Here is a 24567-nt window from a genome sequence, read left to right on the forward strand (position 1 = left end):
TTACTTTATTCTTTTAAGACTGTATGCTTTCTATTGGTTATTGAACAAATTAAGGGAGAATGCAAAAATCAACCTATTAGTAAGCACGGAGGTCAAACTGAGCTGAGGAGGAATATTTGGTGGTGTAATAAATAGTATGTAGAGCTGAAGATAAACATTAAGTTTTCAAATGAGAGACGTGGTAATCAGTCCAATCAATGGCACCATACAGTAAATATGTGATCTGCTGCTTTAATACCTTGAACTGTTTTTAGCTTATGTTATCCTTGGAGGAATTCCTGACTTTTTCCTTGAATGCTCTAAAGTAAAACTGCCCTTTCATAACAACTGAAATGGAAACCATTTATCTAGCAATTCTATGAAAATAAAAGGTACACAGATATTAAGATGCCTATCTTAAGCTTCACAAACATACAAGACTTGAAATGTCACCCTTTTTGGCATGATGCAGGACCTTCCTTTCCAGTTAGATAGCAAAACTCAACACGGTTGTAATTCTCCTGCTGTTTCAGTTCTTAATCAAATAGCTTACTTCCTCCAAATACCCTACATAAATGTTATTTTGCAGTGGTAGAGGTAGTCAGGTTTGCCTGAAAAACTACCTGATCATGTACTTAAATAATCAAAAATCTGCTTGAGCAGTGTAGATCCAGTTTGCAGTAGTTATGAGGAGTACGTGGGCACAAGTCAAATGTTAACAGACATGCCAGAGCAGTCTCTGTCGAATCTGTTGCACTTTAAGTTCAATGAATATTAAAAGAATTGGGGAGCACCCTTTAACATCCCTAAAAAATAACTCGGGATCCTGGGGGAGCAGAAAGCAAATGTCACGTGAGCTCTCTGAGGCTCTAGCCTGTTCTCTGGCCACTGCTGAAGACAGACTACTGGGTTAGAAGGACCACTCAGCCTGACCACCGAGCACTCGCATTCTTCACTCCTGCCTGCCAGCAGACAATTAGAATCAAGCCCTTGGACTATTGCTTGCTTCCCTGTGTGACAAGATGGTACCTCTATCGCAGTGATATTCAACCAGCTGAGAAAGTCAATTTAATAAGTCATTATTTATGAAACTTCTATAAGCCTTGGGATTAGTAGGAAACAAACAGATTCAAGCACATCTGTTCAGTTTCAACTTTTGCTCCTATGCCCAAAGCTTAGAAGGGCTGCTGAAGCAGTATGTAAATTGCCTACTCTTTTTGACTAGTGGAACCTACAGGAGGAATTACTTTAATCTTGTCACTAATTCTTTTCTTGCAGACACAACAAAATATAGGCTTATTAAGAAAGACAGGGAATGTATAGCATTTGATAGCACTATTTACAAAGAGCAGGTCTTGTCTACAAAGTCGAGATTTTTCTCAAAATATCTGCAGATTTGCCTAATCTAATTTATTAGTTAATCATATCAACTGAGTAAAGGCATGGGCCATTATAGACATCTCAGGCATTCCAGTTTAGTAAGGATGCAACTCTTTGCAGAAGTCATCTTTCCATTCACTTTCTCTGTGGTGTTTTTAAATATATAAGAGTTCATAATTATCTCTACCCTTTACCACTTAAAATCAATTAACACTTTTAAAATGTTCAATATAGGCATAGTTTTGTTGTATTACCTTACTGCTTAGAAGATCTGTGGAACTAACTGCAAAAGTACAGGCAATATAAATCAGTCTTTAAATTATATATTACATGTTTATTATGGGTGCAAATTTTTTCAAATTTACATTTTATGAAAATTCTGAAGTATTTACAATTTTTGTAAGATAAACTTGTATGCTCTAATTTACAGTCTGATGTAGCAACAATTCATAAAAATTCAGATCCTTTAGAGTTGTGTTTACAAATTCATTTTCTTAGGAGGCAGCTACAAGGGATATTGCTGTATACACAGGCAAGAACCAGCTTGCTACATACTTCTTTTTAATATCAGATAGCTACATGTACTTTTTACATTGTTCTTGAGTTTCTTTACAAAAATGCGATATAAACTTGTATGGCTTCAAAATTGTAACCTGCACCCAACACAAATGTATGTAAAAACATCTGAATGAAGGCTAGTTTAAAAGTGCTGAAACATTAACTACTTCATTTAACTTAGGAATTAAAGTAATACTTGATTAGAAATTGAAATAACAGTTTGGTTTTCATTTATGAAGTATTGTCACATTAATCAGTTTGATTACAAAGCAGATTACAATTTAAATTCCAGTAAAAAGACTGTACCATTTTAGGAGTTATAAATTTACCACCAATAAGATTAGCAAATTAGGAGCCAAATATACTCTTCCAATCAAATCTACAGCACAGTATGTTCTTAGTATTAACAATGGAATTCTCATCTGCAAAAGTATGTAGTGTACATTAGAATTTGTGTAGCCTCTACAAAGGCATAATTTCTTGTAAAGCTTCAGCAGTTCATTTCACTACTGGCTTTGCATGAATTAACTCGAGCACGTTTTACTGTTTTAACAGAGAATTTGAAATAGATACTAGTACTCTAAATATTCATTTGAAATTCCTCTATGAAGATTATTGAATTATCTTGCCCCAATGCTTTTGATTTCAGCACTAAAAAAACCCCCTTGATAATATAAATACATAGAATATTTTCTAAATTACTGACTTGCTTTAAAAAATATTAATGATGTCACTTCCCTCTGCCTAGGCTGTGGCAAGCAGATTAGATGACAATAGAAATATTAAAATTGGTAGTTATAGAAAAAAATTAATGGACAAGTCAGTATTTGTCATAATGCTACCATAAAATACTCCTCCCAAAGTACTATGAGAACTTTCACATCACACATCCCCAAAAGCACTCAAAGTCTAAAGACTTACAGTCAAAGTGAACAGTAATGCTGTTTGCTTTTAGAGTTTGCTTTTACTATCTTCAGTAATTTTTCAGGATTCTCATCTTTGGTGACAATAAAGTTACTTAATGAAAGTTTCTGAGTCCTGAATGATGCATCTCCCTTTACTACAGCCACATTTTATTGTGGTTACCCCATGAGGAAGTAATTCAATATTTTAAACATCTTTTAAAACAAACTCCATTATTTGCAAATCTGCCTTTGAAATAAATCCCAGTGAAAGGAATTTTTATAAAATTGTATGTATAATACAAATATCATGCTTTCTTCATGAAGAGCTAAACTCTGAAAAAGGAAATGAGGCACATGAATATCAAATTGGATAGGCACAGGCTTTTTTGAAAGGCACAATTGTTAAGCAATTCATATAAAAATAAATTAAAATCTACAGCGTCGCAATCACAACGCCCAGAATTAAAATCTACAGCGTCGCAATCACAACGCCCAAAAAATTTACCAACTGCAGAAGGAAATCTCTGCTGTGTTTTGCAATTTTGTAACACATTGCACTTAGGGAAAAAAACCCCTTTATAAAACAACTTACATGTTAATAATATATGATACAGGGGAATGAAGTTACTTTTCCTTTATACATCTCTAACTCAGCTGGTTTTGTGGCATCGGTGGACAGAAGAACTACACGAGACTTAGCCTCTGCTGTCTTTAAAAACTGGCAATTAAAAGCTGGCAATTAAAGAATCTAAAAAATGAATATTAGTTATGGAAAGCTCAAATATTTCTTACTTGCTGTCCTACATTTTAGGTTTAATGTTTACAGTACAACATACAGTTTCATACTTTCATTACAGCTGTGGATTACTATTTTGACTTCACCTATATAAATTTACTAAACTGTCAACAAATTTTCCCAAATATTGCAGTTGATCATTTACAGACAGTGTTGAAGTTAACTTCAGTGCTATTGTAAAGTAATAAAAAGTTTTCAAATTGACTTTCAAAAGTGCATTTACTTTCTGTAGTTTAGCCTCAAAGTAGATAACATTTTGGAAAAATTAATGGGTATTAAAATAGTGTTTGAAAAGTAGAGAGGGCGGAGTGGGTTTCTTGCACTCCTTTGATCCGATGACTTTCACAGGTACATCAACAATCTGCCATATAGCGTCCTGAAAAACAAAGGTAGGTTTTTTTGCAGTCAGTAGATAAACCACATTTTGTCAGTACTTTCCTTGGAGCAGTTTGAGTAACTATGGAAAAACAAAAAACCTATGAAACACTTGTCAGAGATGTTTTAATGAAAAGTAACTATTTACACATCATCATTCATTTAACAGTATCATATTTTAGAATTTAACACTAGAGAATGTATAATAGTAATTTGAATATAGAAGCATGTCAGTGTCTTACCAGTGGCAAATCTCTTCTTGAGAAGGGAAAGCCGATAGCCAGTGCCTACAAGCTCCACATCTACTCCTGAAAGGGTGCTTCCTTCACTGATGAATTGCACTGCAAGTGTTGCTGGTTTACTGGGTCCTCCTGAAAGTTCAAATTTTGCCCTGAGGGATCCAGAACCTATAAAAACAAAACTGAAAAGTTGGTTGTTTTGCAAGAACAAAAAGATCTCCCAAAATTCTTAGTAGTAAGAAGTGTAACTAACATTGTGACCTTTGAGATCTATTCCTATTGGCAGTCCTACACAAATTTTCAAAAGAGATGAGAGGACAAGTCTGTTTTTTCCAATACTCTGTTTAAGACAATGACCAGTGAATGATTTAAAGAGAAAAAAATACACATTTAAATCACTGACATTAGTGAATGATTTAAAGAGGAACACATACACATACACAGAACGCGTGCATCAGACAGCCTAGTAATTACTTAATGACTTAAAATACCTGATTGGTCCCTGTAATCATCATTTATGTTTGCTGGTCTGTAAGTACTTAATACCAGCTATCTCATGGTAGAAACTATCTGATATATAGATAAGTAGGACGTATCTGCTTTTCACTAGCAGATTTGAAAGTATTTCAGAATACTTAAAAATTGTCATGATCTGTCTGCATGAAAGTGCATGAACGAAACCATTGAAAGAAATGCAGCTATATGGTAATGTACCCAGAGGAAAGAAATTACTCTTTTTCTAATAAAGAAAAGGTCTGATTAAATACTTTTCCTCACAAATTTCAGTTGATTTTTTCAGAGACACTGGTGAAGTGTCATCACCTTGATATTATTACAAAGCATCAATAGGTCAAAATTACTTCAAGTACATTTCTGTAGTCAATGAAAGGCATTTAAAAAACCCCACATTGTTGCTAGTTTCTAGTTTTTAAACAAGTCTTTTCTTGTTCTTGCAAAGGTATGCTGGGAAAAATGAGATTTAAATAATTAATAATGGAATAACAAATGTCAAGTACTTTTACTTCTGTAAAACAACTTGCTATTCCTAGTCAATAGGAACTACTAAAGGACAAAGCTAATTAGTAACTGAAACGTTGAGGTAAAAGCCGGTACTAAATTAAAGTCTTTTATGCAGTGGCTTGTTTTTGATAAATTTAGCTTAAGACCAATTTTGTTTCTTCAGTAGGTCTGTTGTATTTTGACTAAACTGGAACTTCATTCCACTGTAAGTACTGAAACTCATATATTCAAGTGCTTTGAAAGTTTGTTTTATCTCTCTCCAACTGACAGATTACATAATGTGTTGGACCATAAAAGACCCCAAAACATTTTATCACTATCCATCAAGACTTCAAGACATTTGTCCTAATATTGACAGTGTTTGTGCAACTTCTCCCCCCGTTTCTGTAAGTGTAGGACCAGCATATTGTTACTTCCTCTTAAACACTAACTTGAGATTACTATTGTGTATATACTCAAAGAAAAGATGAAGAAAGATGGTGGGAAGAGAGGGAATATAGCTGAAATGGTGGAATATGTGCAAGTCTGTTGTCAACACACAAGATGCAAATCATATCACTAACAGCCGATTTTACGTATGCTCTGCAGGTGCAAAGTTGCTGCATTTGTCTTTCAGTATGATTTTTTTCTTTTAAAAGAAGCTGCACAGATTGGAAAAGGAAAGGAGGGAGGAAAAAAAAGAGGGCTATTTATATGTAATCTTAATAGAAGACAGACGGAAAAGAACTGTGAGGTCAGTGAAGGACAAAGTCCACTAGACTACAGCAACCACCTCTGTCCAATAAAATTCTCTCTGATTTTGTTTGAATGATAATCACAACCTTGCAGCCTTTGCAGGAATAGAGATCATCTTCCCATTTCAGGCTTGTGGTTTTTAGGTGAAACCAGTCACATTTATAAGCAAATCTGTGCTTTCACAATACTCTTCACTAAATTCTTAATAGGATAAAGGCCTTTCCTTTACACTAGAGTTCATTTCTCCACAGAGGCTTTGAGGATGAGATGCTTGCCTTTGGTTCCTGTACTACTTCAGAAAAATATTGCACCTGCAGAGACTGTAAGGGCTGTGACATCAACTGGAGCTCAGAGAAAAGCAGCTGGGCAGAGGACAACTATTGGTACCTTATACAAAACTGTATAAATTACTACTCTCATCAGATGTGCATAGATTCATTTTTTTCCTAGAGTCATTACGGTCAAAACCAAGACTCAAAATGTTGGTCAAGAATCATCTATCTCAGCACACAACTTCTGGATTATTTTTTTTCTTTCCTACAGTTCTTCCATTTACCTTCTTCAAATTTATTTAAATTATCTGTGTATGGATATTAAACCTATTTTCATTTGAATAACTGCTCGCTTCCAAATAACACGAATGCAATAATTTCCTACCTGATCTAAACTCCATTTTAGAGCTAACTGCTTTCAGGGGACTTCATTATTTTCCATTGTATAACTCATTAATAAATTTATATTTTGACATCTCACTATTAATGGAATCTCTCAGAAGACAATTAGTTGACGAGGCGGCAAACTGCTAAATAGGATACAGCATGAGAAAATGTGTAAAGAGGCATGAGGGTGTAGAAGCTACGATGATTACTTTTTTACTATTAAATTTTTTCTGTACAAGAAAACAAAAGAGTATAACTTGCCTCCATTCTCAGACTTCTCTGAAATGCTAGATATTTTCCAATATGCTTTCATCTGCTCTGCATTCCTGTAAGAGAATGGTAATTTAGTTATAGGCACCAGTTTTAGCACATTATTTCCCTTGATTGCACTGGTATGTTACAGACATTTCTAAATGGAGGTCTATAAAAAACATTTGCTCATTTTAAGGTAAGTCTGTGGAAAACTGCAGTAGGAAAAGAGGAAAAGAGAAGGGAGTGTCTCCATTGTTCCAGAACAGCAAGCTCAGAAGTATACACTTCTTTATACATCTTATACAACACTTTTTTATACATTTAACACTGTCCTATGTCCCCACCTATGGCTCTTGTGGTGGTTTGGGGGACAGCTCTAAAATTCAAGATCCTCTGCAGTCTCAAAGGGTAAGTTACCCTGGAAGTAGTTTGGAAGCTATGCCTTATGCTTCATGATGATGGTAGGAGGGGGAGCAATCTTGATTGCTCTCCCCTTTGTGAGAGTCCTGGAACCATGAAATTTATTCCATTTCCATTCTAGTAAAACTAATTGGTGTAAGCGACACACTGTTTAAGCTAACTTCAGACACTGTAAAGGGGCAGCAAAGGGCACCAAGCGCAAGAGTCTCTAAGCTGACAGGGCATTTTAACTCCCGGAGCACTTTCCAGCACTTCCATCAAAGGAAAGTCAACAACTTATACCTGTTAGCAGCATGAAGTGCTGATAGGTTTGAAATTGCTCTTGGCATTGATGCAGCAGGACTGAAATGCTCACATAAGTAGCACAGATGGTAGCACTTACTCACAAGAGGTCAAGACATAAAGCATTTATTTCTAAAAAAAGACCAAAACCCCACCACCCAACCCACTAGACCAAGCAGGTGGCACAACACAAATACTAGAGCTGCCTGGGACATAACTGAATTTTTTTTTTTTTTTTTTTTTGGTCAGCTTGCCAGGCTCAAAATTCTGGCTTTTGGTAGTTGCCTAGGTGAAAGAGAATTTGGACTCAAATTTCCTAATCTGATGAATCAGTAATGCAACTGTCACTAAGTCTTCCCTAGCTGATACCAGGTCTTCAGGGTGGCTGTTCCTGCTTTCACTCAGGCTTCATTACAGAGGGGTTTATGGGCTGGGAGATGGGCTTCACCAGACAGTGTAGTCATGTTGTTCAGGCAGGATTCTGAACCTGTCCTTGCTTAGAATAAGCTTAAGATCTTGGTTAAAAGTAACATTTCTTTGAAACACCAAGTTAAGAAAGATTCAGTTCTGCCCAGGATTTTTTTTCACTTAAAATGATACTGTATTACTACTTTGTCCAATTAACACCTTTAAATGTGTTGCCTACAGAAACATCAGAATCTACCTGATAAATGCATGAGGTTTATTTTTCTTCTAAGCCTTGCTTTTTATGGTAAACTGATCTAAAAGAAATAATGTTAACAAAGCCTGACTTCCTTCAATTTGGTATTCTTTGACTTCTTCATGTTAAAAAGATCCTCTTCAAAATAAACTGTCCAGGATTTATATTACAGCTGGGTAAGTTCTTACCTGACACCAAAACACAGGCGCAGTGATTGAATTCTGCTTTTGCACCAGGACTGTACTGCTCTGCTTGTTTTCACAAACTTGTAGTAATGTAACTACTCAAGATCTATGTTTCACTTCTAAGTGTTACTTTAAATGCAGGCTTATAAAGTGGTAGCAGATAGCTCCTAGTTGGATCACAATCTGCATTACACTTGAACTGAGAGACAATGCTAACTGGCTTATGAAGAGCTCCTCAGTTACTGAGGTTTGTTTTAAACAATCAGGAAATCTTCTTAAGAACTGCATTTCTGCCACTTTATATAATCCATATATATGAATATATTTATACACACATGCACAAATTGGTTTTTATCCATTTCAAATTACTGTATTAAAATTGTCTATCCTATCTATTGGCCAAAAGAAAGCAAACATTGGAAATTTCATAATGGGATTATGTTATTACACATCTGGGATGGGTGCATATTGTCTCATTTTAGTCTATATGAACTAGCTGCACATGATTTGTTTCAGACCAGAAAATGTCTATACACCTGATACTACACATATTGCTGTTTTTTCCTATGAAATTTTTTTGCCTATGACACCAGTGAGTGCACTGAAATGAATCTGAAAAAAGTACTGAAAGTATTAAAATTACCATTTTGCAGGTGGAAGTGACTGCATGTTTATTACTCCTCCATCTACTGGTACCACAACCTGGACATTAGACAGCATACCAGGCACATTCATAGACTCTGGATTGTATTTATAATCCACTCTCACATCAGTAGTGCTAGCATCACATTTCCAGTAAGTTGCAAGATTCAATGGAGTAGACTGTATGCCATTTGAAGATACCTGTGAAAGAATAAACCATTGACAGCAGCTTAATTAAAATATTCCCCTTTTAGGCAGAATTAGGGGATGACTGTAACAAACACAACTCTAAATACTGACAAAATATCAGGAGAACAACTGACCTTAGAGTCCTTAATCACAGAATTCTGAAGAACGTTGCAGCCAAAAGGAATTTTTGTTATTTTAATTTTAAATGAAATAGTTAAAGGTTTAAACTCCTTCTGGCCTATGAGGTTCCTCCCTGTTCTTACTTTTATAACACATTCTGTAAGCTTTGGTTTTGTCTTGTGTTCTGCCTTACACAAGCATGCTTGCAGCGAAATGACTTCAACCATAGCAGTTGTGTGCCATGCCAATTTAGCTGCCCAAGCAGCCAGCAGCAGACGACAACACTTGTCATTATGGGACAGGCAGCCAGCAAAATAGTTCTTACCTATTCAAAGCATTATTTTCCTGCTGCAGAAGGTTGAATGCCATTTCTGTAGCTAAGCTTGTGCTACTGCCCTGATGCACCTCTACCATGTTCTCAGCCTACCTGAGGAAGTTTCTATGTCCTGGTGCACACGCTCAACCTTTCCTTGGCAGCCCAGAACCTTTTCTCTCTGCCTGGGCTTCCATGTGCCAGTGCCTCATTTTTCCACAAAGAATCCACAGTATTCATCTCAGCCAACTAAAGAAATGTTTTGTTCCTTCCATCTTTCTCAGGAATTCTATGTGCCTAACATGCTTTTTGTAGATTCACTATACCAAGATTTTAGACCATATTGGGAGGAGGTGGAAACTACAATTGTATGAATAGGTAGACTGACAGCTTATTTTCAGGGTGTTTTTGTGGGTACAGTTGTCTCAGATATCCAGACATTTCAATGCAGGCATATCCCTGCCCCAGATTCATTCTCCATCAAGGTGAATCTGTCTTGAATATTCACAAAGGCTTTTTATTAACAGCCAGAACATATCTCACTGATTCACACAATGGCTGAGGTTGACAGGAACCTCCCAGAAGTTGTCTGGTCCAACTCTCCTGCTCAAGCAGGGCCATCTTGAACCAGCTGCCCAGGACCATGTGCAGATAACTTCTGAACACTTGCAAGGACAGAGACTTCTGAGAGGCTGAGGGAGCTGGGGTTGTTTAGTCTGGAGAAGAGAAGGCTTAGAGGCGACCTCATCACTCTCTTCAACTACCTGAAGGGAGGTTATAGCCAGGCGGGGGCTGGTCTCTTCTCCCAGGCAACCAACAATAGGACAAGGGGACATGGGCTCAAGCTCTGCCAGGGGAGGTTTAGGTTAGATGTTAGGAAGAAATTCTTTACAGAGAGGGTTATCAGGCATTGGAACAGCCTACCCAGAGAGGTGGTGGACTCACCATCCCTGGAGGTTTTTAAAAAGAGATTGGATGTGGCCCTTAGTGCCATGATATAGTAATTGGAGTTGGATCAGGGGTTGGACTTGATGATCTTGGAGGTCTTTTCCAACCCAATCTATTCTATGATTCTATGATTCTATGATTCTATGATTCACCACTCCCCTAGGCAACCTGTGCCAGTGCTCAGTCACCGTCACAGGAGAAAAATGTTTCTGGCTGTTCAAAGGGAATTTCCTGTGCTTCAGCATGCCTCTGGTTCTGTCACTGGGCACCAGTGAAAACAGCCCAGCTTTGTCCTCTGTGCATTTTCCCTCAGGTATTTATACATATTGATGAGGTTTCCCTGAACTTTCCCTTCTCCAGGCTCAGCCTTTCCTCATGGGAGAGATACTCCAGTCCCATCATCATCTCTGTGGCTCTTCACTGAGCTCTCTCCAGTCTCACTTGCAATGGGCTACCCAGAACTGGACACAGCACTCCAGGTGTGGCCTCACCAGTGCTGAGTGGAGGGGAAGAATCCTCTTCCTTGACCTACTAGGAACACTTTGCCTAGTGCAGCCCAGGAGACCATCTGCTGCCTTTGCAGCAAGGGCAGGTTGTTTGGCTCATGTTCAACATAGTGTCTCCCAGGTCCTTTTCTGCCAAGCTGCTTTCCAGCTGGTTGCATGGAGTTGTTCCACCACAGGTGCACTGCTTGTTGAACTTCATAAGATTCCTTTCAGCCCATTTCTGCAGCCTGTTGAGCTCCCTCTGGAGGGCAAAATGACCCTCTGGTGTATCCAGAGGGACATTTCTGTTCAGTGTTTTCAGCAAACTTGCCAGGGGTACACTGCTCCATCATCCAGATCATTAATGAAGCTATTAAATGGTAAAATCAGTATTGACCCCTGGAGTTTAGTCCTAGTTAATGGCCTCCAGCTAGACTTCATGCCACTGATCACCACTTGCTGGGCCCAGCTGTTCAGCCAGTTTTCACTTCACTTCAGTGTCTGCTCATCCAGCCTGTACTTCACCAACTTCTCTATAAGGATTCTGCAGGAGACAGTGTTGAAAGCCCTCTTCAAGTCTAAGTAGAAAATATCTACTGCTCTACCTTCATCCACTGGGGCAGTTATGTCATCACAGAAGTTTATCAGCTTGGTCAAGCATGACTTTCCCTGACTACTACTGTTTTATTATACTGTGAGAGGTCAGAATGTCTTATGTTCTCAGATAGAATCACAGAATGCTTTGGGTTGGAAGGGACCTTAAAGAACAAATAGTACCAATCCTCCCTCACCATAGGCACAGGTAACTTTCAGTACACCAGGCTTAAAGGCCTATACAGCTTGGCCTTGAACATTTCCAGGGATGGGGCATCTATAACTTGTCTGGGCAACCTGTGCCAGTAATTCACCACCTGCTGAGTAAAGAATTTTTTTCCCAATACCTAATCTGAACCTACTCTCTCTTTCAGTTGGAATCCATTACCATATATTAAAATTCATCAGCTACAGCATCCTAATCTTAGGGAATTGTAAAATCAAAGACAGTACAAGTACAAACTAAAACAAGTCCCACCAAATCTTAAAGGAAAATTTGATTTTGCTAATATATATAAAAAAAGCAGTGTTTGAAGCTTGGATGCATGAATTGGACTGGTGCATAAGCAAGCTGAAAAGGTCCTGAATCCAAATGAATGACATGAAGCATAGCAGGAATGTGTTAAGCCTAGGCAGAGTCTAGGCATTGTAAGCAGTGACATACCCAGAATTGGTCTAGATGAGGGATGACAGTTCATCTGCATTCTGGCAGACAAACAATTATTCTTTTAATTTTGGGGTAGATATCAGATCTGGAATGCCTTAAAAAATTCCAAAGGAAAAAAAGTGTTTACCTGATACTTTAAAACATCCACATTGTAATAGGATGCAGATGGATTCTGCTCTGATAATTTCTTGAGGTAGACAGTTATAGCTTGCATGTTCATCCAAAAATCCTTAGTACTGGAGTCACTTTGTGACTGATCACTACAAAGAAAGATCACCAATCAGGAGTGAAGTATTACACCACTCAAACAAGAATACTAGACATTGTAACAATTTGAAAAAAGTGCTTTTTCAGTATAATTCACTCTGTCAAATACAGTTCTGCTAACATTTCAGTTTTAAACTGTCATGTCAAACAGCAATTAAATTTAATGTTGTATGAATCATTCCTTATGTTAAGAATGAATGATCAAAATGAAATTAAATTTAAAAAACCCAGATGCATATGGTTTGATTCATTATTTCAGTAATTTAAAAAATTCTGCATTTAAAAGCATTTAACTAGTTTTCAAAAAATTTCTCCAATAAATGAAATAGAACATATCTCTGGAACATATCTCTGCTAAAAAATTCCAGTTTTTCCTAATTTTTTAAAAAACAATATCTCCAAGTGTGATTTCAACAATAACCCTACTCAATCAGCAAACTTTTTTCTTACAAATTCTCCCAAGCATGCTACTACATGTCTGAGAGACAGTTATGTAATGAATCTGATTAGTGCAGAAATTATTTAGTTTAAAAATACACTCATAGGTGACAAATAAGAGTAGGTGAAGCTCCTACTCCTTGTTTTCCATTTAAGGCTCCTACTATTTGTTTTCTATTTAAGGCTACTGTTTCTACCATAGTTACTATAGTTACTACTTTATATAAAAATAATTTATAAAATGCATAAATATAAATTATACAATGCACAGCTACATTTACAAAATATTTTCTATGGCTCCTGTTATATCAGCACAAGTTTCAAGGCAAGTAATCACTGAGATTTTTAATGATGACAGTGCAGAGAACTAAGCCAAACAAGATTAATTCAAGAAAATAATTATATGTAAGTAAATCAACCAGAATTCTATAAAGAATTCTGATTTATACATACAACTCATATTTTATAAATCATGTAGTTTAAAATTACGTAAAAAAAAAATACAAAACCTGTATACAAGTTGTGCATTTGGAAGAATCTGTTCTAGTTTGCTCGTGTTTTTTACCCTGAAGCAGAGCACAGCAGGAGATGGGTTGCTGGTGAAGACTTTAATAATCCCACTTGGGAATGATATTGTCATATCACCAGTAATCTTCACAATACATCTAAAAGAGAATGAAAACATCAGTTTCATTGCAACTCATTAACTGCCTAGTTTTAATATTAATTTTAAAGCAAACATTGTATTTGCACTATCTGATGAACTGAATTAAAACCAGAAAATCAATCTCAAATGAGGGCAATGTGACAATGTACTGTCACTTTCAACTTGGAAGTAAGATGAAATAAGTAAAGAAAAGAAGTTTAACTGCTTAAGCATACAGTAGTCTTGGTGGATATGTTTTGGGCTTTGAAAACATGGTACAGCTATGCTTAGGCAAGGCCTAAGTAGCATAGCAAGGGATGTGACAGAGGGAATGAGGTGCTTATATCTGTCCAAATTTACATGTAGCACACGATAAATATCCTTGTCATTCTCAGTGTGAACACATTTCTGTAAAGTAGGTATATATGAACTCCTAGCAGGATGTAGGCCAGCACAGAACAATAAGCCACTCTTGTCATTTATACCAGGGGAAAGAACCCATTTTGAATCCCCCTCCTAAGGTATTACATTTTCCCCCAAAATATAACCAATAGACTCAGTGTCTTTTCTTATTGTAACTTATTACATTCAAAACAATTCACTATTTAACTAACTTTGTGGGATCTGCTCCTTTAAAGTAGGCGTTAACAGATTCAGTAAGGGCTACTGCAACAGGCAAGGTGTCCTGGTTTCCAAGGCTGACAGGGCTGGGACCACGTGAAACACCTAGAATACATACAGTGTATAGATTTAATTTTCAAAAAGCTTAGCGATAGATTTCAGAATGGTTGACTACATCTGTAATTTTCACAAGAGGTTACTGCCATCAAGGTCACAGTAGCATCTGAAGTATTACTTGAAAAGTATGTAGAAATACATAAAAATAGTACAGTACAATTGTACAATCAGGAACACAGGGCTATCAGTAGATTATGTAGACAGACACAAGGAAATACATATGAGGCAGAGGAACACTGCATTAAAATGGCCACTGGTGAAAGTGAAGTCAACAGACCCAAAGGAAATAAGACATTGACTAGAATGCTTTAAAAAAAAACCCTACTGTATGCTTTTTGTATGGAAAAATGTATGATAAAATGGTCATAGAAATGCAAAGAATTTACTTACAACAAGAATGAACTTGAATGCAAATACATCAATATTACACCACATAAGTGAACTGCTGAACATTCTTTAAACTTTTTCAGCCAATAAACATTACAATTCCCAAGCAGAAATTGTTGGAGAAGTCTTCATTTTTTTTTCTTGTGCCAATACAACACAATTCCAATACAGAAATGCAAAAATCAACTCAGATCTCATGCTAAGGCATTTTGAAATAATTTGTTGTATAAACAACTGATGAAATAGGTTGTCACTGGATTTTATTTTTCACAAATTTTCTACATGTGTACTGAATATAAAAGACAATATTGGAAGTTTTGTCTTTTTCATTAGTGAAGCAGCGTAGTAGAGAGCATCTTACTAATTTATTTTTGTCCCACTGCTGAAGTGGCCTGTACCACACAGTATTATCTACCACAAAGGAGGCACAATCTTCATCTTTTCATAAGCAAATTGAGAAATTTCTCTTTCATATCATAAAGCAGAAACAAAATGCTTCTATATAATACTGCTCATGGCAAATTAAACTTATTTACTTTAAAACAGTGGCTGTCCTTCCTGAGCTCTTTCAGAAGCAAAAAGTAAGGTGTGACCTTGTTCTTCACAGAGGAACTAATATTTCATATTAAACCTTAAATTCAGAGATAAGTAAATGAAGTAGTAACAAAAAGAGAGCAAAAGACAGAAGTTGGTCTAATTCTACCTCATACCTCACTCTCATACATCACAATTTCTTGCCTAAGACAGTAAAATGTTCAGAATACTTCTCAGCAGCATGAAAACATTTGTGCAACATTTAGGCCTCTTTAGATCAAAAAGATCTAGTCACAGCTGCTGAAAACCAAAAATTCTTAGAAGAATGAACTATTATGATGCTGGCTACAAAACAGATTTATTTAGTTTTTCTCAATGTGAACAGTAGGTTAGACAATACATGGATCATGTTTCCAAAGTTTTTTCTCTCCCTGAAAATGACCAATAAAAGTTGTGATTCCAGAAATCATTATTTCAAGAAGCAAACATGCAATAAAATAATGAGTTATCCATCACTAGAAATTCTGTTTGATGAAATACTGAACTCCAGAATTATTCTTCACTAAAGCCAAAATATGCACTCAATGAAGGTAGTAATACAGTTGCTGAGCTATTCTATTGTCTTTTTCCCCCAATTTAAAAAGGAACAACAAACAATTGCAGAGCAGATAGGATTACCTTGCATTCAGGAGTATAAATTATTTTAAAATCTTTTACATAATGGCCTTGTGTACATTTTTATATTGATATTTGAATATCATGCAAGTAATGCAGATATATCAATTATTATTCCTATTGGTAAAAGACAAATACTGTTTTCTTGACTGAAGAGTGAAATTCACTAGAAATACTAACATTGCTTTTACTTTTTTTTAGGAAACACCACAGTAAATACATATTTCTCTGAGTTCTATTTTGGGGATTACAAATGAGATATTTTCTCTTTTACGTGCTCTGTTTCCACTGTTGGTCACTCTTTGATTCATAAAAATCTATGCATTCTCCTAAAAACCAATAAATGGAAACAAATAAATTGCTATAAATTTAATATGGCCAAGTACCAGCTCTTGCCTTTGGGTCACAACAAACCCAGGCTGGGTGAAGAGTGGCTGGAAAGCTGCCTGGCAGAAAAGGACCCGGGGCTGCTGGTCCACAGTGGTTGACCATGAGCCAGCAGTGTGCCCACATGGCCGAGAAGGCCAGTGACATCCTGGCCTGTATCAGCAATAGTGTGTCCAGCAGGGCCAGGGCAGTGATTGTCCCCCTGTACTCAGCACTGGTGAGGCTGCACTTTGAACAGCGTGTCCAGTTCTGGACCCCTCACTCCCAGAAGGACATTGAGGTGCTGGAGTGTGTCCAGAGAAAGGCAACAGAGCTGATGAAGGGTCTAGAGAGTAAGTCCTATGAGGAGCAGCTGAAGGAGCTGGGGTTGTTCAGCCTGAAGAAAAACAGGCTCAGAGGAGACCTTATTACTCTCTACAGTGACCTGAAAGCAGCAAGGGTGTGAGTCAGCCTCATCTCACAGGAAACTACTGACAGAATAAGAGGATATGACCTTAAGCTGTGCCAGGGGAGGTTCAGGTTGGACATCAGGAAGAATTTCTCCACTTAGAATGGGTTGCCCTTGGAGGTAGTGGAGTCACTGTCCCTGGAGGTGTTCAAGAAACAACTGGAGCACTTAGTACTATGGTTTAATTAGCATGGTAGTGATTGGTCAATGGTTGATGATCTTGGGGGATTTTTCCAACCTTCATGATTCTATCATTCCATTCTATAAAACAAACATAACTGCTTAATCTAACTCTGGAAGTCATCCTTTTGTTGCCTTGCTGCTGAAAATACAATTCAATGCAGCAATATCCAGCTTCAGGGTCTTCCATGTCTGCTGTGAGGTCTCAGAGGAACAGGATATCACAGAGCTGCACCAAGGTGTCATGGCTCCAGCTTAGGCTGAAGCCCAGTGCAAAGTTCCAGTTGTACCACCTTCGGCAGTGACAGAAAAGTTGGCTTAAACGCCCTGACACCTACCTCAGCCTGACCACCATTACCAGCCCCTGAGCTGTGCTGACATAAAGAGCTAGTGACACAAGCATACAAATGGTTGCATTGACACATTCAAGGTGCAGACCAAAACTACAGAGCAAAAGACTGCATTATTGGTCATAAAAAGGGCAAATGAATAAACCTGATCAAATGGTTTTAATTAAGTTTAGGAAAAAAGATTCAGACAATTTTAATATTGGCTAAACAGCTATCATGAAAATAAAATTTATTTTAAGGAAGTGTTTGTCTATATATTATTATCTATATATATATGTCTATATATATATATTATGTCTATATTCAAAGATTTGTATTCTATGTAAATATACAGACATTTTTACCTACTTGTGTTATGAGAATAAGGATTGTCAAGTTAAATATATATTCATTTTACTTGAAAGAAAGTAGTAATGACAAACTGAAGAAGCAACGCCAAGTTTCAGCTTGTCTGCGGAGCAGGGAAGGGGATAGGCAGAAGATTATATTATATAAAAGTGGTTATATCGAGTTTCGGTGATTTGAGAAACATATAACTTGTTAAGTAGTTGAGATTTCAAGCCATTTGTATCTGCCAGATACCATCTAGAGAAACTTGTTTCTAAAGAAATACAATTTTATTAGATGTAGTGAATTAGGATGATTAGTTGAGACATAAATCTGCTTTGAGTACAATACCTGGTGGTGTCCCACTAAGCTTTTCAATTGTAGGAAGATTTCGAATCAAAAGATCATCCTCTATTACATTTAAATAAAACAAAACATTGCAAGAAAACAAAATATTTCAAGCAAAAATAGATGTTAAAAATTAATGTATTAAAAAAATACTTCACAAATTAAATTAAGGCTAAAGCATAAAAGAAACACTCAGTTATGCATGCCTTAGAGTTCTCTCGGATAAAGACAATAAGAGTCAACTCCCCATTATTCAGGACAAATGGGGTACAGGAAACACTGGACTGTGCAAAAGTCAAAAGAATACATACAGTATTTCAGAGTATATTCTCATGCCCCAAAGTCTTTCAGCTCTCTGCACTGACCTTCCTCTTTTTCCAGGACTTTTTCACACAGTCAGTGCAGATGGAATGGGCCTTATTTATTTTTCCTAGTCCAGATTAATAACCATGTCAAACCTCTGTGTCAGCACACACCTCCTTACCTCCTCCCTCACCTCATGATTTCACTCTGTCACTGTCTCCAACAACATGCACACACTGAGAGCTGGGGATATTGATGCTCCTGCCACAAATTTTTGGTTCCTTGGCACCAGAGCTGAGGCCTGAGGATGTGAGCCTGGATGGACTTGGCAACCAAAATATCAGTTGTCTTTCTGTGATGCTTCTCAGCATTTGTGAAACTGGTGTACAGTAAACTGTAGGAGCTAAGGTTGGGCAGAACTTAGTAGCTTTGCTCCTGCACAAGGTGGAAACAGCTGCATTGATTTCAGTGCAGAACTCTCACTGGAAGCTGAAAAAATGCTCTCCTGAGCTGCTAAGCCTGAGTGAGGAATCCTTGGCATCAGTAACATTCACAGAGAACTGAACAATAACTTGATAATCTTATTTAACTTAGGACTAAAGAGGTAATAGTGTTCAGGAATGAAACAATTCAATTCTACTACAGAAACAAGCTAAAATGTTTTAAACCTCACTGCCCCCCAACCTAACAAAAAACCCTCTAACTAAAAAAGACCTCTATATCTCTTTTTCATTTGTTGGAACCAAATATCAAAACTGAAGGACTATCCTTTAAAAACAAGAGAAAATCTTCTGAAATTAGTGTCAACACATGAAGATGAATTAACTTTTCATCTTAGTCTTTTTTGCTTAGTTTGTTTTATTTTTACTAAACACCTCTGTTTAGCTTATATACTTAACTAACTTGAAGAAAAAGATGCATTAGATTAATTTTTTGGGAACTGGAATTACAGGACAACAAATTAAATTAAAAGAGTATAAAAGAACTCACTTTTATGAACCTTTACATTCATTCAAATTTTTCAGCATCCCAAAATATTTCTCCACCTATATAATAACATCTTCTGAAAAAATACATGATAACATGTTGTACCTGATGGATATACAGCATACCAAATAGGAATTAATGGAATATCAATTCCAAACAATATTTTTCTAAAGAACATGTTATAATTGGATCTATGGTCTAATCTAATTGAATCCACTTTCATGTCTCTCAGTGTCATTTAGAAGCAAGTATTGCAAAGGATGCTTGAAGTACCTAGACTTGCACATGAAAAAACAAACCTCAACAAACGGTTTTCCTAACAGGTGCAACCCAGTAGTAGAGTTATCCTATTTCTAAAATAAGACAAAATGGTTAATTAAACTTACCAACTGTAGGTGTGTTTGCTGCACTGAGAGAAGCAGAAGAAGATATAGAAGAAATGCTCTCTGCACGTGCCAAAGGAGCTGCTGGAGGTGGACTTGAGTTAGAGGTCAACGGAGGGCTGAATGGCCTAGGCTGAACAAAAGAGATTACAAGAATATGACACAAAGTGGTTTTAAAGAGACAAAAAAAGGACTATAAATAGAAAAGTTCTTAACTTCATGCCCCAATCAATTTCATAATGTTTCTCAACATAGTTCCTTTAATGTTTTATCTACCTTAGTTTTAAGTGTAAAACAGAGAATCCACATTTTCCATTGGAATGAATTCCATTATTTCCTAGATTATAAATTTTTTTGATGGAGTAGTCAAGTCTAATATATTTGATTATTTAGCAGCCTGTCAATAGTAGTGATATAACACAGTATTAGAACCTAAGACTACAGACTACTTTGCATGTCCGCAGTGAACATGGATTTAGAAAGCTAAAGCAGAGCTACTAATTGAATTGGAACTAAGACCAGCAGAAGGCTACTAAAATAGTTGTGACTGGAGTACAGGAGAGAGAGGAACAGGCTGAAGGACCAGGGTTTGTTCAGCCTGAAGAACAGAAACCTAAGGAGGGAACTATTAGTAGTCTCTCATTAGGCAAAAGCAGGTACACAAAGAAATCACATTGAGGCTCTTCTAAGAGATGGAAGAGCTATAGCAAAGGAAATTTCAGCTGGACTTTGGGAAAAATTCTTTCTTGCAACCTTGTAGTTAAATCCTGGGACAGGTTGCCATATTGGCAGATTGTAAAATCTCCCACTCAAGATTTTTAAAACTCAGCATGTGCCTAAGCAATCTGATGCAATTTTGAAGTCAGTCCTTCTTTAAGCAAGTTGGCCTAGGGAACTTAAAGTCTCTTCCATTCTAGATCTCTGGATGGTTTTATGATTCACTGAAGTGTTAAGGTATTTAACTAATGATGATATTGGGATTAACCTATCTGAAAGGTACTGAAAACCCTGAAGCACCATTTGGGCAGAGTAACTGAAGAATCCCAGAAGATAAGGGACTAATGTGTATGTCTAAAACACCGATAGCTGGATGGCTGTGGAGCCAACCAAGGATTGTGGGTAACAACAGACCAGGACTGTCAGTAATAATCGAGCATTGTTAGTAATAACTCCATGAGAAAGAACAAGATGTGGCTGGAGAAGGGGCCATGTGGAGGTAGGACAGTACTCTTCTGGGACAAACATCTTTGCTCTGTTTCCTGGAGATAAGCACAATGTAGTACCACACAAGTGCAGGAATGAGGCTGAGAAATGGGCGTGGACTGCAGGGGGGGATCAAGACCATCCAAGACTTATGAAGCCCTCCAACCCATTTCCAGAGAGATCTGAAAGAACAGACTGCCTATGATAACTAATTTGCACAGAAAGTGAGAAACCTGTCTTCAGGGAGGGGAAACATCTATAAAAAAGGTACCCCCATGAAGCCCAGGTGGTGCTCCCATGAACCTGGACATCCCATTGGCTGGACTGACACTGGAACCAGGACTGGCAATCTCTTTTTTCTCTCTTTGTTTCTCTCTCTTCCTCTTTACTTAATGTCTTCCTTTCTATCTTTTTATCTTATCCCTTTATCCAAAGCCCATTGCCAGATGCTTGTATGGTAAGTCAGGGACCAACATACCAATTTCAATGACAAATGTATAATTTAATAATAAAGCTTTGTGAGTTTTTGTGGACCCTCTGACTTTTTTTGTTTCTTTCAACCACAAGCATTTATGAATCTTGGGTGCTTCCTTCTCCTTATGGGTGGGACGTCGCAGTAACTCTTCACCCCCCACTCCTCCCCACCCCGTTTTATTGCACTTATTGCTGGGTATGCGGCTTTGATAGACTATGGGAATTGTAAAAGGAGTTGACACATAATGAAGACAACTGACAATCTCCCACTTGTATCCAGATAATAGTCAATTTCTAAAACAGTATAAAATGAATGTAGCTTTGTGCAGGATCATACTTTACAGCAGAACACTACCCAATAAATTCTTTTATTTAATAATGATGACATGAAGAACTGATTCCTTGGATTGAGAGGAATTACTCCCATTTTATATTGGAATGAGAATAGAATCTCCAAATGAACCCTATTCTGACCCTACAGAAAAGCAAAACAGTTTGAAAATGTTTTAGTTTTGTCAAAGCATGAGATAAAAATTTTATTTATAAAAAGAATTAGGTGACAGTACCCTGTGTAAAGTAATATATGCAGGTATCCCCAGAAATGCCAAGGCAGTGGAATGAATTCAAAAAGTTTATTTAGAAGGCCAGAACATGAAAAACTTATAAAAACCTCACAGTACTGTAGAAGCACTGGGAGAAACGGCAAGGCCTCACCCTCTCCAGGGCTTCCCTGTCCTTCCTGCCTTCTCTGGGCTGCTGGGGCCTCGTACATGTTTGTGAGGGTTAACTCTCTCCAGCATAGCAGAAAGAGATAACACAGTTCTCCCTCTGGAACTCTCTCTGACTGCAGAAGGGAAAAAAACATTAACCCTTTTGAGAAGGCATTTTGCAGTCTTCCTTAGTGAAATGAGTTCTAGCTTGCCGTTACAAATTCTTCCAAAATTGTACCTATCCTTACACCTTGCTACTTTGAAAAACAATAAGAGGATCTTACCACAGGAACATTTTTCCAAGTCAGTAAGTCAAGTGAAACACACAGAATACTAATAATCACAGAGGAAATTAAGTATGGCCTGGTTTGATAGGCTGTTTGGGTATCTGCATTCTTTACCACATTCCTTACTGGCAGGTGAACCTGCACTGCAGGCAGTGAGCAGATGCAGGCAGCATGCAATCTCTCACTATCCTGATGGGCAACTGCTGTGATCTGCCACCTCCCCTCTCAGCACCAAGGGCAGGGAGAAGTCACAGCAGGGCTACTTTTGTCAACACATGACTGATAAAGATCTACTCAATACCACTCATTCCCCAAAGCATTGATGGTATCCCTAAATCAATACAGCTTTGTAAATAACTTTGCTAGTATTTCACATTTTGAAAATTTCAGTCTTATGCATGTGCCATCCTTTCATTAACAAATTACTGATTTGCTCAATTAAAAACATTCAGCTGATGCAAAAATTATGTTTTGGACCTCTGTATTTCTGTTAAGGATTACCTGTTCTAGTAACATAATTGTCAATTTCTATGCCTATCTGGTGATGTTGAAAATCTGCTTATGTGGTTCTTAGAACATTGGCTAGAAAGTGACTCCACTTACAGAGTAACAGTGTAAATAAACAGTGTATTGGAAATCAAGTCACAATGGAGAACAAAAAAAAAAAAACAAACCAAAACCCAATCAATACATACTATTTCATTAATCCCACTAAGTTTCCCAGTAGTCAGCTTTGGTCTTGAAGCAGGCCTTGGAGGGGGTACAATGGTGCCTACAGAAAGAGGAGTGGTGGGCCTCGCTGGAAGAAAGCAAATTTAAGAAAATAAGTATTAAAAGATCACACCGAACATAAATACTTACTCACTTGAATAGAATAACTGGAAGTGATGTTTTGACTAGAAGCTCCTATTTTACAAGTGCCATGGTCTAAGATTTAGCACTAAGTGCTTTTAAAGTAGTGCCATGGGCTTTCTCATTGCTCGCAAGTGACTTTATACCAAGCAGTCATGGGGGTTTGTATGTAAAAATAATTGGTTTTGCAAATTCAATTACTTAATCTTTGAGATCTCACTGCTGTCTAACATCCCACAAAACCACAATCGCATTTCTAGAAAAGCAATACTGCACAGTTAAGTGAAAGTAATGCCTTTAAATGAATAATTTGAGTTTTCTTCTTGTTTCAAGCTGAATATTTACTTTATTATTTATTTATTAAACTTTCAAGGAAACTGGCGCTAGCAAGCAGTTTAGTACATTCTAAGTAAGAAGACGTGTTAATTTTAGCATCAGGTGAGCAATAATAACAAAAAGAAAAATGAGTCCAAAGCTCGCTTTTTGTAGTCAGTTATTAGCAAAGAGCAGTACAGAACGCATGCTTGTCATACCCTTATTTGTACGAGCACAAGAGGACACTAAACTATAGTCCAGTAATGTTGAAGATGATGCGGAAGATATTTCAGCAGCAGTGCCAGTTTCTTCAATGAATAATTGTTCATGGCATATAGTGTTACTGAAAAGGTCTCTTTGATCCTCAGAAGCACAGCTGTTGGCAGAATTCTCAAGCCAAGCAGAAGAGGCAAGGCAGGCATTTTCAGTTTTAAAATGCAATCTTTGGGGTTCCTTCTCATCTGTGCTTGTGTGTCTAATTGTAAGAAGTTCATCAGCAAAGGAAATCCACTGACTCTGAGACCGTGAAACACAGGATAAAGTATTGGTACTCCCTGATGGTGCTGCTGTAACACTAGATTTGCACGAAGTGCTAATGGTAAAGTCTGGTGAGGATGGGCTTGTAGACCCTGAATCTGTCTGGTGTCCAAGCAAAGACTGAGAAACTCTACACCCAGCCAAATCAGTGGTAGATGAGGAGGAGCTCCTACTGTGCTCTTTTAGGGTAGCTGAAGGAAAAAGGAAGAATCGAAACTAGGAACCATACTGAAAATATTCAAAAAAGTATTCAATATCCACTGCAGGAGGATTACTAGCCAGCATGAAAAACAATTGCTCTACTGGGCTAAAAATCCCCCCACTTACAAATAAAAGAAAAAAAGCGCTACTGACATATCACATGTACTTTATGCATACTGCCAACCA

The 24567-nt window shown here is 37.3% G+C and overlaps 1 protein-coding gene across 10 annotated transcripts in view; it reads right to left on the reverse strand.

Moving 5' to 3' along the window:
• Positions 1-1672: 1672 nt before the first annotated feature.
• Positions 1673-24567, reverse strand: part of FCHO2 (FCH and mu domain containing endocytic adaptor 2) — an 82623-nt gene continuing 59728 nt past the window's right edge. For 3 of the 10 annotated variants that reach the window (XM_064643051.1, XM_064643049.1, XM_064643048.1), the window contains 12 exons: positions 23862-24371; positions 23172-23275; positions 19806-19935; positions 18133-18192; positions 14370-14481; positions 13619-13774; positions 12532-12664; positions 9090-9289; positions 6908-6972; positions 4236-4400; positions 3328-3994; positions 1673-3291 (listed from right to left, as the gene is read on the reverse strand). In XM_064643051.1, coding sequence (XP_064499121.1) covers positions 3972-3994; positions 4236-4400; positions 6908-6972; positions 9090-9289; positions 12532-12664; positions 13619-13774; positions 14370-14481; positions 18133-18192; positions 19806-19935; positions 23172-23275; positions 23862-24371 — 1658 coding nt within the window. In that variant the 3' untranslated portion in view covers positions 1673-3291; positions 3328-3971. Of the gene's footprint in view, positions 3995-4235; positions 4401-6907; positions 6973-9089; positions 9290-12531; positions 12665-13618; positions 13775-14369; positions 14482-18132; positions 18193-19805; positions 19936-23171; positions 23276-23861; positions 24372-24567 lie in introns of those variants that run through there. The other 7 variants (XM_064643052.1, XM_064643050.1, XM_064643047.1 and 4 more) reach the window with 7 other exon arrangements.

The sequence above is a fragment of the Pseudopipra pipra genome, chromosome Z (assembly GCF_036250125.1).
Source record: "Pseudopipra pipra isolate bDixPip1 chromosome Z, bDixPip1.hap1, whole genome shotgun sequence".
Lineage (NCBI taxonomy): Eukaryota > Metazoa > Chordata > Aves > Passeriformes > Pipridae > Pseudopipra > Pseudopipra pipra.